Raw genomic sequence first — 15,015 nt, 5'->3', positions numbered from 1 at the left:
TTAAGTATCATTAAAATGACAAGGGAATTGGTTTAGTCAATGTGGAATGATCCAGAACCATTTCTCAGCCCTCTAAGATGCTGCCAGATAACTCCACTGTGTAGTGTATGCCGAGTTCAGAAAATGGTACACGAGTCATTTAACCCATCTTTCAAAGTTTCTGAAACATACACATTAAAAAATGCCTGAATCTTGTAGAAGTCATCAAATTCTATCAAAATCTGCAGGTGACTGTCTACAACATGATAAAAATAGCACTTTTAGTTGGCCAGTGGTGAGATTTGAAATCAAATGTTTCACATTTTTGGAAGGGTGGTCCCTAAGGTTCTTCAAGGAAAATAAACAAAATCATAAGGATCAATCAAAAGTTTGAATACAGCTCACCTTTTCTCTGGTTTAGTAATGTGCAAAAAGTAAATAAGAACCCCTGGATATTTGTGTTTCTTGGAATCCCTATTCATTTCGTGCTGGACATGGAAAACCTTATTGAGCCTATTAGAACTTGAATAGTTTAGGTGACTTTTTCATTTTTGATTGACATACTATTCATGAAAAAGCAGTAAAGACATTGTAGGAAGTAAAGTTTGGATTAAAAATGTTTAAATGAGCTTTGATTTAAATAACTTGATGTTTGCCCTTTAAACAAGACTGCGAGTTAAAGCTGAGTTGAGGGTACACATTTATTTAGTTATTTTCAGTGCATTCTTTTACCTAAAACATCACTCCTGTCAAGTAAAGTGCCTACAGGGAGGAGATAAAACAACTTGCAGACTGGTGCCGAACTGGGCACTCAACACTTCCAGTCTCATCAAGAAGACACAACAGCGGCTGTACTTCCTGAGAAGGCTGAAGAAAATACACCTGCATCCACAGATCCTCACCAACTTCTACTGATGTACGGTGGAGAGCATACTGACCAGCTGTGTCACAGTCTGGTATGGCAGCTGCACCACATCCTACTGTAAGGCCCTGCAGCGGGTGGTCAGAACTGCCCACCACATCCTCGGCAATGGTGTCACGAGTGTCGGAAGAGACAAACCGTGGAGAGGCAGGAGAGTGGAAAAAGACTCATGTGCGTAGCAGCAGAACGGGGAAAAAGACCGGGCTCAGCAGTTCAGGAGTCGAATAGAAACCAATGCCCTTAGGCAGCGGACGTGGGGCGACCTGGTACAAGGTGGGTCTCAGGACATCTGAACTTCAATGCTGAGCAAAGCAGAATAAGTGACCCGGAAATATATAGCCCCAGAGAGAGAGACACCAGAAGGAGAGCAAAGCACAGGAAACTAGAGACAGGACAGAGAATGAGCGCCCTCTGGCTGCAGAGGACGTGACAAATGCCTTACCATCCATCCAGGAAATCTACAACACCAATTCTGAAAAAATTAATAATAACTGCTTACACTTATATAGCGCTTTTCTGGACACTCCACTCAAAGCGCTTTACAGGTAATGGGGACTCCCCTCCACCACCACCAGTGTGCAGCATCCACCTGGATGATGCTACGGCAGCCATAGTGCGCCAGAACGGTCCCCACACACCAGCTATCAGTGGGGAGGAGAACAGAGTAAGGAAGCCAGTTCATAGATGGGGATTATTAGGAGGCCATGATTAGTAAGGGCCAATGGGAATTTTGGCCAGGACGCCGGGGTTACACCCCTACTCTTTTCAAGAAGCGCCCTGGGATTTCTAATGACCACAGAGAGTCAGGACCTCGGCTTTACATCTCATCCGAAGGACGGCGCCTGTTTACAGTATAGTGTCCCCATCACTATAAAATCTGACTGAGAGACAAATCAGCCAACTACAATCCAACCAGTTTGAGCCCAAATTCAAACTGCAGAGGCTCGTGGATGAAGTGAGGAAAAAAAAGACAAGAGTACCAGTGATAATCTCCAGGAAGAGTCTGAAAAGGCAAGACAAGAGGTGACATCCTTCACAGACCTGCAGTACAGAGTGTCCAGTACAGAGAGGGCAGAGGAGGAAGTGAAAGACAGAAAGACGCAGGCACAGAACATTGAGTCCCCGTTCAGACAAACTCCCAGTGAGAAGAGAGAGCTGGAGGAGCGAATCGGTTGGGACAAACCCCCGGTGAGAAGAGAGAGCTGGAGGAGCGAATCGGTTGGGACAAACCCCCGGTGAGAAGAGAGAGCTGGAGGAGTGGATCTGTTGGGACCATGTTGGAGGCCAGCCAGAGAGAAGAAAACCTTGTTCCAACTAGAAAGAGATTCTCCAACTGGGACTGGGTAAAGAAATGGACAAACAGAAAATAAATTTTGCTCAAACTACAAAGGATGTTGCAGAGCAGCAGCTCACCCAGTGGCACACTTTTCAGATGTCTTTTCCTCAGATATTCACAGACACACAGCAAAGTAATTGGCAGCAGGGAAGCAAATGAAAATCCCAGGTTATACTCAGCCAGATCACCTTTGAAATTCTAGAGCTGGTGGTGAAGCTAGAAGAGGCAGAAAAGACACAGGAATCTTTACAGGCAGAAGGCGGATCATACAAAAGACTTCCTGCTGAAAGTGTACAACTTTTTCACACAAAGATAATGAACGCCGCACGACTTTTTAAATTATGCCAAAAAATGACAAAGTAGATTTTTTGGGTGTTATTTGTCAAATGAGGTTAGGTTTATTTACTATTAAAACTTGGTGAGGACAAGGTCAAAAATGTCTAAATATGTTAAACTATAAAATCTTTAAGTGTAAGGGGGTGTTCTTACTTTTTCACCAAACTGCATGCAGGGAGGGCTAGGAACAAACGGATTAGAGAACCTAATGACAGGTCTATGATATTCCATATCCTCTAGAGTTTTCCCTGTTGATCTCAAACCCGAATTGCTTAATTCTACAGCAAAAACAGCAATTTTGACTTCACTGTCAGGTGACAGGTGATCATATTAATCATCTTCATTGACATCCTTCTAACCTAGACATAAGGTGTTTTATGGGTGATTGTGGAAGTAGAGGAAATCAAGAAAAATTATATTAATGTCTAACACAATTAGACACAATTTATTAATTGACTACCCAGGTAAGAACAGAACCCAGAAGGCACTAGGTCCTTCAGAAATTTAAATATTACATAGAAATGGAATTGTAGTTTAAATATTTATACTGGATCCGTAAATGATCTCAGCAGTGTTATACATGGGCACAAAAATGTTGGTGTAGCAGTACATGAGTAATTAGGCCTACTGTATATCTTTTCAGCTTAAAAACACTTAAAACAAGCAAGTGGTAATTTCAAAGTTTAGTGAGTCGTATAGAAGTCACTGTACAAACCTTTGTGTCATGTTACATTTTTTTTTTTAAAAGTGCTGAATATTTCACTTCCAAGTCTAGAATGCACAGGCTTAATGTTCAGTGTAAGGGATTTTTAGAACTGCTACTTTTCCATCATATAAAGTTCAGTAAAACTAATAACACTAGGTTGAAGTATGGAATATGTGCAATGAAAAATAATGTGGATCACAAAATATTGAAACAATGTCAAATTTAAATACTTCACTTTATTATACTGATCATGGTGAAGTTAGTTCAAGCAACCTATAGAGATGCAACTACGAAGATGATAACACAACGGGGAGAGACAAAAGAGTTTGAAATCACAGTTGGAGTACACCAAGGATCAGCACTAAGTCCTTTCCTTTTCATAAACATTATTGACACACTGACAGAGGAGGTAAGAACAAAAGTGCCTTGGGAACTCATCTTTGCTGATGATGTGGCACTGATGGCAGATTCGGAAGTAGAACTACAGGAGAAAATGTTTAAATGGCAGAGGAGTCTGGAAAAGGGTGGACTGAAAATGAATGCAGAAAAATCTAAAATAATGGTAATGGAGAGAAGAGGAGATACTATGACCAATGTTGAGGAGACAAATGGAGGAAAACTGAAACAAGTTGATGGCTTTAAATACCTTGGATCAAAACTGGTAAAGGGAGGAGAAACACTGGAGGCAGTAAAACAAAGAGTGAAAGCTGGATGGAACAAGTGGAGAGAAATAACTGGAATAATCTGTGACAGGAAAATTCCTAGAAAGTTAAAGTGCAAAATGTACAAGACTGTGATTAGACCTGTACTACTATATGGAGCTGAATGCTTGGCAGTTGGGAAGAGGGAAGAGAACTTGATGAGAAGAACTGAAATGAGGATGTTGAGATGGATTCTACAGATTTCAATGAAGAATAAGATCACAAATGAAGAAATCCGTAGACGATGTAGGGTGGTGGATGTGGTTGAGAAGATGTGAGAGTCGAGGTTACGGTGGTATGGACATATCATGAGGAGGGACGTTGAGGAAGTAACAAAGAGGGTAATGGACTTTGAGGTGGAAGGTAACAGAAGAAGAGGCAGGCCTAGAAAGAGATGGATAGATTGTGTGAGAAAAGATATGGAGGTATGTGAAGTGAGTGAGGAAGATGTGCTCGACAGAGACAAGTGGAGAACAGCAACCAAAGCAGCTGACCCCAGGACAGTCTGGGATGAAGGCTGTGAAAAAGAAGAAGAAGAAGAAGAAGAAGAAGACGACTTTATTATACTGATGCAAACCAAAGTAATGGTACTGCGTATGTCAGGCAATGTAGATCCTAGAGAGGCCCAATTCAACACGTTTTATAGGTAACCATTAAATCACAAATTTCCAAAAACCTGGGACGGTTTTATCTTTGGTCAATTAAACAGGGGATTTCTTTATTAGGTCATTTAGAGACCAATTGAAACAAAAAACAGTATTCCCTTAAGCAATGAAGAACCAGAGTTCCCTCAAGTGAACAAATTACTTGCAGAATTGATCAATAACGTCCAGGTGTACCATATCTAGTGTTTGAAAGACCAGGTGGTTCAGGGTGACTTACAAGACTGGGCAGGGCTCTCCAGGATCAGGAATGGAGATCCCTGGTACAGAAATACTTTCTTTTTAGAGTTTCAATCCATTATTTAAACTTTGTTCTGTTTGCACATTAGAGACTTGCACACAAAAAGTCAATGCATGCTGGAAGTTTATTGTGCAGTTAGTGTGGACTAAACAGAAGATTGCTTCACATGTTCTGAATTTGAATCAGAATCTTTTATTGAACTGATTCTTCACTGGGCTAGAAGTATAAAAGGTTCAATTTTTAGTCATTATTTTCAATTTGGTAACTGCATGCTATAGACTTTTATCACTTCTAAACTTTTATTTCAAATTAAAGTCATTTCAATATGTTTTTGTCCCTGATGTTATTCAGCTCTCTTGTTAATTAGCATTCATCTAAAAGAATTAAAATCATTTTTTTTAATTTGCTCTAATCCTTATCTCTTATCCTGCTCTAGTTTTTAGCTTTAGAAGTTTACACTTGATGTAGCATGTACTCATAAGGAGACATTTTACTTTAATTTGTTAGTATTGCTGCCTCGCAGTGCTGAGTTCTTGGGCGTTATCTGCGTAGAGTTTGTATGTTCTCCCCATATTCGTGTGGGTTTCCTCTGGGTGCTCTGTTTCCTCCAAGGACACTCCAGCAGGTTACTGGGCCCTGGAGCGAGTGTGTGAGTGTGTGCCCTGTAGGCTCCTGCTCCCTCATGACACTGAATTGGATGAAGCAGTTAGAAAATCGATGGATGGATATAACACTGTTAGCTTCAAGGTGAATTACTACTGTACAACTTTGGAAGTGCAAATTCATTGATTCAGAAGCTATTTGACGCAATATAATGGTCAAACATACTGTATGTTCTGATACTGATTTGTACTACATTTACCAAAGACTGTACATGTCCAAAATACTTTGTTTTTAAATGCAAAACTGTCTCTCCTTTAGGGCACTTAATAAGAAAAAGATTCTAAATAAAACTGCTATCATTCACATTTTCACTAGAGTTATCTCACATGTGATTACGAAGGTACATTCTGACTGCAGCCCATCAGGTGTAGACTAGACAAAAAGCCCCTGTGGTTTCTTAAGCAGTGACTTCTGACTACCAGCCCAGTTATTATAAGGATTATAAATGTCTCTGTATCCTCAGGCTGTGTGCCATCTGCTCAGAGGTTAGACAATGTTTGGCTTTGGTGGTAATAAGGAGTCTATCTTCCTGTATAACTAATATCAATTTAACATGTGGAACATTATTAAATTAATCACTTAAAGATATAAGCTTGGCAGTTCAAGCTGATTTATATAAGATGCCAGCAGGCAAGAATCCAGTGACAAAAAACCTTTATATTTAGAACTTCTTTTACATGGTGCTGCTGTTGTAATTTTGTGTAACCGCAAAGCAAAATACATGCATATAAACTGATAAAACAATATAATTCCCTTTAAAGTTAAATCATAAGAGTAAAAACAATTCTAGCTCCCAATCAAATCAAACACTTATCTCTGGAAGCTTGAAGACCAATATTTTTTAGAAATAATTAAATGAAAATTACATTAAATTTTTATCTTGCAGATACTGTATATCTACAATTTCAAGGGCAATTTATACCAAGTATGTATGTGAAGCAGATATGGTTATGTTCAGTATCCTAAACTATAAGGATTACTGTTGAGGTTTTTAAAATACCCTCCTCCAATAGCCACCTCTAAAAGGGAGAAGGAAAAAAGAAATTCTTCATTCTTTCAGACCTTTAGTTCTTTAACTGGGTCATTAACTCCAATCACCTTTATGATGTATGTGTGGCACAGATAGCTCATAGCTCAGTTGGGAGAGCATTAGACTGAAGATCTAAAGGTTCGCTTCGGCAGCGGTGGCAGCTGGGAAGATGCTCGTTTTGGGCGGAGCGACGGCTCTGTGGCTCAGGATCTGCGCCTGTGGCTGGAAGGCTGCCGTTTAAAATCCCTCGGCCAGTGGAGGAGTCTACTCTGTTGGGCCCCTGAGCAAGGCTGTATAAATGGCTGACCCTGCGCTCTGACCCCCAGCTTTTCTCCTTGTCTGTGTGTCTCATGGAGAGCAAGCTGGGGTCTGCCAAAAGACAAATTCCTGATGCAAGAAATTGTATATGGCCAATAAAGTGATCTTATCTTAGATGCACTTCGATCACTGGGACTTGTGAAAGTAGGCAGGTTTATACTACAGAAATCATTTTAATGTTCTCAATAGTGTCAAGTTCATTGTGTTTTCCTACTGTATATAAATATTCCACTGACACAAAGAAAACTAAAACAGATATTTTCAGTTCATTTTTAACACTCCTCCTTCATGGCAAAAATATTATGATCTTAAGACTTATTACTTAATGGCATTCATATTTCAAGAAACTACAGGGACCAAACCTGTTGAATTTCCCCCAGAGTGCTGCTAATGCAAATACTGTATGTTGATCTAGAACAGTGAAACAGTACACCTGTACTTCCAGACCAACTTGAACGTATTAATGGCAGCAAAAATGATTTTGAGACCCCTGTTTAAAGCACAAAATCATAAAATAATTATTCTGTGTATCTGTTCTATTAAGTTACATTTTAATCCAAAGTTAAAGGGCTTGTTTGTAACATAAAACATAGTTATATAAAACAAAAATAATTAACTGGAACTGCATCCACCAAAACACCAAATTAAATATTTATATACCACATGTTTCAGAAGAACATTGGATAACACTTTACTTTAGAAGGGACAAATCACACTATGAGTCCATCGCATACCCAGTAGTTAACACTGAAATAGACATTAATAAGATGTTTTCAGGCCTCCTTTTTCTGTCTGCTTTCCCCAGTGCAAGCTCCAGCTACTCAAATATTCATAAATGACAAATATCCAGCACCACTAATATAACCATGCAATTAAAAATTAGTAACGGTCACTTGCAACCAGGTTATTTACACTGCGTTATTGTTCTCTTCATGTATTACGGATTGCAAGGGCTCTATACATAAATTTGTGTCTACCTTTAGTGAGGTTTTAGTGAATATTGTCAAAAGAGTGTATAATTAGTTACTAAGTAACAAAACTGCAACACAACAAAGTATGTTGGGAACGGCCAGATTATTGTGCAGCTCGTTGCTATGAAAGCACCTCCTGCCCTCTGCTCCTCCAGGCACGGAGCTGGGAGAGCTCTCTGAGAACCACTGCTGGAAGAGGGATAGGATACAAGTCCTCCCTCAGAAACAGAAATCTTGTGTTTCTCAAAAAAACATCTAATGACTACATTCCTCTGTTTTGCTAAAATTCTATCACTCTGTAGACTGTAGATCTTTCTAGCAACACACACAAGTGAAGAGATATCTCAATAAAAATATGAATGAATGAAAAAAACAAGGTCATGATAGCATAAGCATGCAAACTCTTTACTGTGGCAAACCTAAAATGATTTTTGTGCACAACATTACCTTAACAAGCCACACAAATAAGTGAGTGACTTCTGTTTGTGTTCAGTAACAATGGTTCATATGATTTCAAAACAGAAACGCATATCTCTGTAAGGTCCTTCAGTCAAGTAGTGAATTTAATGCAAATATTCAATATTCAACCATGAAATCTAGGAGATTGCAAAACAGCTCAGGCATAAGGTTGCATTTTAAAAACCCTTAATATCTCATTAAGCATGGCGATGTCAATCATTTAGAAGCAGAAGACACTCAGACACTGCTTAGATCAGACTGCCCCTCCAGTCTGAGCAGCCAGGGAAGACAGGAACTGGTAAGTGAGGCCTCAGTAAAGACAAGGTTGACTTTTTAAAAGAGTTACAGACTTCTGTGGCTGAGATGGGAAAAAATGTCCAGGGCTCAAAATTATTCCAGTCACTCCAGCAACCATATCACCCTGAAGCTCACAACAGGCAGCCCACTGAAGCTCAGCAGGTGTGAGCCTGGCCAGCACCTGGATGATAGACTCCTGGGAAAGCTAAGGCTGCTGCTGGAAGAGGTGTTAGTGGGGTCAGTAGGGGGCGCTCTCTCTGTGGTCTGTGTGGGTCCTAATGCCCCAGTATAGTCACTTGAACACTATACTGTAAAATAGGCACTGTCCTTCGGATGAGACGTAAAACCTAGGTCCTAGCTCTCTGTGGTCGTTAAAAATCCCAGGGCGTTTCTCGAAAAGAGTAGGGGTGTTACCCCAGTGTCCTGACCAAATTTTCCTCTGACCTTTACCAGTAATGGCCTCCTAATAATCCCCATCTCTGAACTGGCTTCATCACTCTGCTCTCTTCTCCACTGAGAGCTGGTGTGTGGTGAGCGTTCTGGTGGGGCTGCACATTAAAGCGCTTTGATTGGAGTGTCCAGAAAAGTGCTATATAAGCATAAGCAATTAATTAATTAACTAACTCTACAAAGGGGCTTGTAAGAAACTGAAAAAAAGATAAAAAAATCGCACAAGAGGATTGCAACAAACCATATGGTAAACAGTTTTTTTTTTTTATCAGACATGACAATTGGAACTTTCTGGTGTCAATGCAAAGCATTATGTCTGACATAACCCCAACACTGTGCATCACCTAGATAACACCGTCCCTGATGACAAGGGGTGGCAGCATTATGTTCTTGTTCTTCTTAATAGCAGGGACTGGGAAGCTTGTCAAGACTGAAGGGAACAAACATCACAAAGCACTGGCACATCTTAGAGGAAAACCTGCTTCAGCCTTAAAATCACCTTTCAACAGGACACTGATCCAAAGCACAAAGCCAGAGCTACACTGGACTGGCTCATGAATAAGAAAGTGACTGTTCTTGAGTGGCCCATCAGAGTCCGGACTTGAGTCCTATTGCAGGTAACAGATTTCAGTTTTTTCTCTTCAGTTTTTGCCGACATTTACTTATCTTACCTTTATGCCAGCAGCCATATCACCCTGCAACTCACAACTGGCAACCCACTGAAGCTAAGCAGGTGTGAGCCTGGTCAGTACCTGGATGGGAGACCTCCTGGGAAAAACTAAGGTTGCTGCTGGAAGAGGTGTTAGTGGGGCCAGCAGGGGGCGCTCACCCTGTGGTCCACGTGGGTCCTAATGCCCCACTATAGTGATGGGGACACTATACTGTAAACAGGTGCCGTCCTTCAGATGAGACGTAAAACCGAGGTCCTGACTCTCTGTGGTCATTAAAAATCCCAGGGCGTTTCTTGAAAAGAGTAGGGGTATAACCCCGACGTCCTGGTAAAATTTCCCATTGGCCCTAACCAATCATGGCCTCCTAATAATCCCCATCTATGAATTGGCTTCATTACTCTGCTCTCCTCCCCACTAATAGCTGATGTGTGGTGAGCGTTCTGGCGCACTATGGCTGCCGTCGCATCATCCAGGTGGATGCTGCACATTGGTGGTGGTGGAGGGGAGACCCCATTACCTGTAAAGCGCTTTGAGTGGAGTGTCCAGAAAAGCGCTATATAAGTGTAAGCAATTATTATTATTATTATTACTTTTAGATGTCTTCAGTTTGAGCATCGAGGCTTTGAATAAAATATTAAGTTGAAAAAAACTGCATGCATCATTTTGTAATTTCACAATATAGGAAAGGTCTGACCACCTTTGCAAGGCACTGTAAATGAGTGACGTTTCTTTCATATTTCTGTATATATTCATTACTTCACAGATGTTAGCATGGCATTGAAATAAGCTGGGCACAGACCTCAGGAACAGAAGCACAATACAGAGCTGCAACATTCAATTCTGACACACTGCAACAGACATTTTACAGGGAAACTGTATCGATGCAGCAGTTTGGATGGTGGGAGGAGTGTGTCAGATACAGGTATACTAAAGAACACTGGTGATGAATAAATGACTGATTGTGTTGCTCTTAATAAGGACCTGTTATCACTTAGTGCGATGAGACACCACTTATTTCATGTACACTGTAGTATTAATAAATGAGATTGCTTCTTTTCAGAAGATATGACACACACCCAATTCAGGCTGTCAGACAGTTCACCGTTATATTTGTTTTGAGTTTCAAATGTCAGCAGAAAGAGCTTGTGGATGTACCTTAAAATAAGCTACAGCGGCAGAATTCTAGTTCTGTTCATTCTCATTTTTTGCTTAGTTTAGCCTGTGTCTGAATAAGGACACTACTGCTCTAGTTATAGATCACACAAGAACTGTACAGCTCAGACAACAAACAGGCCTGCTTCTGGATAACCTTCATTTGGATGTTATCACTTGATTGGTTTACTCAATGTACTATTCTTATCTTCAGCACATATATCTGCTAGCCGATACACTGAACGCCTGTCACTTCCTGCTAATTGGATACAGCAGCCTCCACACTGGCCCAGTTCTTTCACAAGATGCAAAGACTCAAAAGGTTTGGATCCAGATGAAAAGCTCATACAGTATGTACTGTATGCTATCACCTCTTGATCACTAATTCATGTATTCCTAAAGTTGGCTCTTACAGACCTGGGGGTCAACTATGCTGATTTCCAATGGAGACCTCAGAAAACAAAAAAATGTCCTGCAGAACCAGCACAGTCAGTGAACCGTGGCCCATTTACAGATGATCACTTTGTCTAGCACAGCTTACGTAGCACAGACACAACAGAACAGAGTTGTCATGTTTGTGTCGTTGTCCTCATTTCAGGTACAAAAATGGGTTCACAGCTTTCAGCAGCAGGTTCATCAGAATCTAGTAGGATCAACCTGAGTACTCAGCTAACTCATCGGTCGTGAACCTTCATTGTTGTTGCCGTTTGCAGTTTAGTCAATCATTTGAAAATATTCCAATATTAAAACTGAATGAAGCACAAAATAAAAAAATACGCTACATTTCCAAGGAAATTAACACAGCACTGAATATGTGAGTATAAAACATATAAAACAAATGATATTATATGTATTATAATATATTGTACTATTTATGACATATTTATTAAATTTGTCAGATACGATACTGTATATTTATCTATACCATATTTGATGTGTTACAAAGATACAAAGATTAAAGGCAAAATAAATCACAGGTTACCAGTCATGACCAATTTATTACTATGAAATGTCACTACAAACATGTACATACTGTATCTGCAGTATTTAGTTTCATTTTTACAGCTGGTACAGGCTGCTGTCCTGCCACAATGGTGCTCTACACACAGTTGCAGTACCTTCACACCCATATTCTTTCCATTTAAACTAAAACTAAAGAAGTTGTTAATGAAATCTCACTGATACTGCAATACACAAAGGGACACCTTATGAATAAGCAGACACACCACATCGATCCCTCAAGTCCTTAACTTCATCTGGTCCTCCATGCAATGTACCAGGACATCAAACCTTTTACAGATACATGATCAACGTCCCTGAGTGGGCGAATACAATATTGCATATACATGGTATTTGAGACATAGAAACAATCAGAGGTCCTATTCATGCACTGTACAGTATATACTGTAACAATGGTAATAAAAAGCACTTAGTCTGCCAGAATCACTTAATTGTCAGACAACCAGACAGGACAGGTTGTGAGAGATACACCTGATGCAATTAAAGTGCCTCATTATACAAATTATTACATTTCACTTTTTCCAATAGCAAGAAAACACCAGAAATTTCACAGTCATGAGAGGTGATTGAACCTGGGTGCCATGGCTGCTACTGGTCTTAGAATCATTTACACGAGCTCAGCTGCAGTATCAACTCTTCCCCCTCGCTGAGGGAGATACAAACTGCTGTATACAGGAAAAACAACAGGAGGGAAGCACTGTAAGACCTTCACATTCAGCCTGAGAGGGCTACACCATCAAATACTGTTTCCCTGTTCCACACAGCCCTGACAATTCAGTAGAGCCTGGGCACATATGAGCTTTGTAGCTGAGATTGTAGAGCTATACAGTAGCCCACTTCGTCTGAAGACACTCATGACTGGAGTGAGCTGGTTAAATGAACCTGACTCAACGTTTCCATGATTTGACAACACTTAACCACAGTAGACCGAATGTTACAATGGATTTATTCTTGTCCTGCTACAATAACTATGATCTACAACACGCTGACCACTTCCTCCACAACTTTCACTTTGTACCTGGTGCAATTCCCTCTCTGCGAAACACAAGCACCGCGCTCCCGTTTCTGTGAGTAAAGACGCAAGCGATTGCCTTCAGCGTCTGCAGAACGTTACAAACAGAACAAAACATTTATGTCATTAATTAGTTGCATAACCTAGATGACGGCGACGTATTTAACTACTGCATGTTCGCTTTCGACAAACGTCTCACAACAGGGAATACTAACGGGTCTGAAGGTGAAACTATTTAGGTAAGTTACAGCACATTACACAAGAACACTCCTACAGCCGGCACTCTCTCAGTTAAACCGGCGGATAAGAAGAGTTTGTCAGAGTATTTAGACCAGCATCTGGTTTTTAATTTACGATGCACTGCTACCTTACAACAACAGCAAATAATATATTTTTTAAAAATACTGTTTCTGTGAATTCCGTACATTTTCACAGGAGAAACGCGACAAATTGCGGGTTCCAGGGCGCACAGCGTGTCCGCGGTCCCCGCCTCGGGAGGTCCAGTGAACTGAGATCAGAGGTCAGAGCGCACCGGGCAGCTGCGGACACGAGTGACCGCCGAGCCTCGGCGCTCGGACACGCAGGACACGGCGGTCACTCGTCCGTGTGGAGCCCCCCCAGGTGACCGGGTGAGAGCCAAGGTGCACAAGGTCGCAGTGCGCAACCCGATATTGCAGAAGGAATGAAACCGGACACATTTTGGAAAAAGAGAAAGAAAAGCCACAAATCCCGGACGGCACGCTCGGAGATGAGCAGTGTATTCAAATCAACTTCCAGATCTGTCACCCTTCCACGCTCCGGCTTTTCTTTCCAGTGCGATAAAGACGGGGAGCGCAAGAGTGCCGGAGATGGTCTGATTTCCCACGGCGGACACGAATAAACCCGGCCGGGGCGCCTCACCTGCGGACAGCAGCGGTCAGTGCCTGCGCGGCGGGCGCCCGGCACGTCTCTCTACGAACATGCAGCCTACATACAAAACACACCTGGGTGTCCGCCTGCAGCAAACACGAGCCCTACCTTTGTCAGCTGTGCTATTTTCTTGCTCATTTTCAGGTGGAGGTCTTGGGTATATTCCAGGGTTAATCCCGACTGATAAGCCATGCTCGCCGCAGGTGCAGGGCTGTATTTCCCGGCGCCGGACGGGTTGCCAGCGTTGCTGTAGTACTGCTGCCAGCTCGCTCCCGTCGCCATCTTCACGCCGCTCCAGATGCGCTGGCCGAGCACTTGTCACAGCCGCCCAGCTCCGGCCAGGGGAGCGGGGCTGTAGTGTCTAAAGCCGGGCGCGCAGCTAGAGCTCGCCGAGGAGGCGACGCAACCGTGCCATGTGCACGAAGGGGTAACCGTTCTGCTTCGGTTTTTTTTTTAAAAGACAGGAATGGCTTTCCAATGGCTAGGGAACAGCACTTAACCCCTTTAATCTAGACCCCAAAATTGCTTTTACCGTCACCCGGCTCTGCAATCATCGTGGTCCCCCTTTTGTTTTTCTCAGCGTTGACTCACAGCCTGAGTGTGAGCATCGCAGCCTCTGACAGCGCCGAAGCGCCCGAGTGAACCGCGGACCACCCGCCGGCTGACAGCGCCTGCTCCACAGCAGCAGGGGTTTCCTTCTGGCGCCCCTCCAGGGCACTAGGGCGAGCTTTCTGCCTGCAAGGTGGCTGCCTGAGCCCCGGTCCGCACAGGAAAAGTCCCCCAGACCTGCGAGGCTGCTCCGCTGCCGAGTGTCAGGCTGGCCGGCTCTGCGCTGCTCCAGACTCTGTTGCCATGGTTCACTCCAACAGTTTACAGGGCTGTCGGTGACGTCAGTTCCGGTCGGCCCCCCCCTGCCGTGGAGGCGGGCGCCCGGCAGGCTGAGCTGATGCACCTGCGGCGCAGCTGGACCCCGGCGGGGCTGCGCTTCTGCCGCCAGGTGGCCCTGCTGCCGGGAGCCGTGCGGATCACACAGGGCATTTCGGAAAGATCTGCCCCCGTGGGCAGCGGTGTGGGATTGGAAGGTCGCGGGTTCAAGTCGCGACTGGGGCATTGCTTTCATACCCGTCAGTAAGCTACTTCTCTTACTGGTTTTGGAAAACGTTCTGTCTGTTACATATAT

The 15,015-nt window shown here is 42.6% G+C and overlaps 1 protein-coding gene across 4 annotated transcripts in view; it reads right to left on the bottom strand.

Moving 5' to 3' along the window:
* Positions 1 to 14,708, bottom strand: part of fam184ab (family with sequence similarity 184 member Ab) — a 142,277-nt gene extending 127,569 nt beyond the window's left edge. For 3 of the 4 annotated variants that reach the window (XM_088627018.1, XM_088627021.1, XM_088627019.1), the window contains exon 1: positions 13,944 to 14,707. In XM_088627018.1, coding sequence (XP_088483144.1) covers positions 13,944 to 14,117 — 174 coding nt within the window. In that variant the 5' untranslated portion in view covers positions 14,118 to 14,707. Of the gene's footprint in view, positions 1 to 13,943 lie in introns of all 4 variants that reach the window. The other variant, XM_088627020.1, reaches the window with a different exon arrangement.
* Positions 14,709 to 15,015: the final 307 nt, after the last annotated feature.

This window comes from Lepisosteus platostomus, chromosome 3 (genome assembly GCF_059453375.1).
Source record: "Lepisosteus platostomus isolate fLepPlt1 chromosome 3, fLepPlt1.hap1, whole genome shotgun sequence".
Classification (NCBI taxonomy): Eukaryota; Metazoa; Chordata; class Actinopteri; order Semionotiformes; family Lepisosteidae; genus Lepisosteus; species Lepisosteus platostomus.
This window is presented reverse-complemented; position numbering and strand designations above follow the sequence as displayed.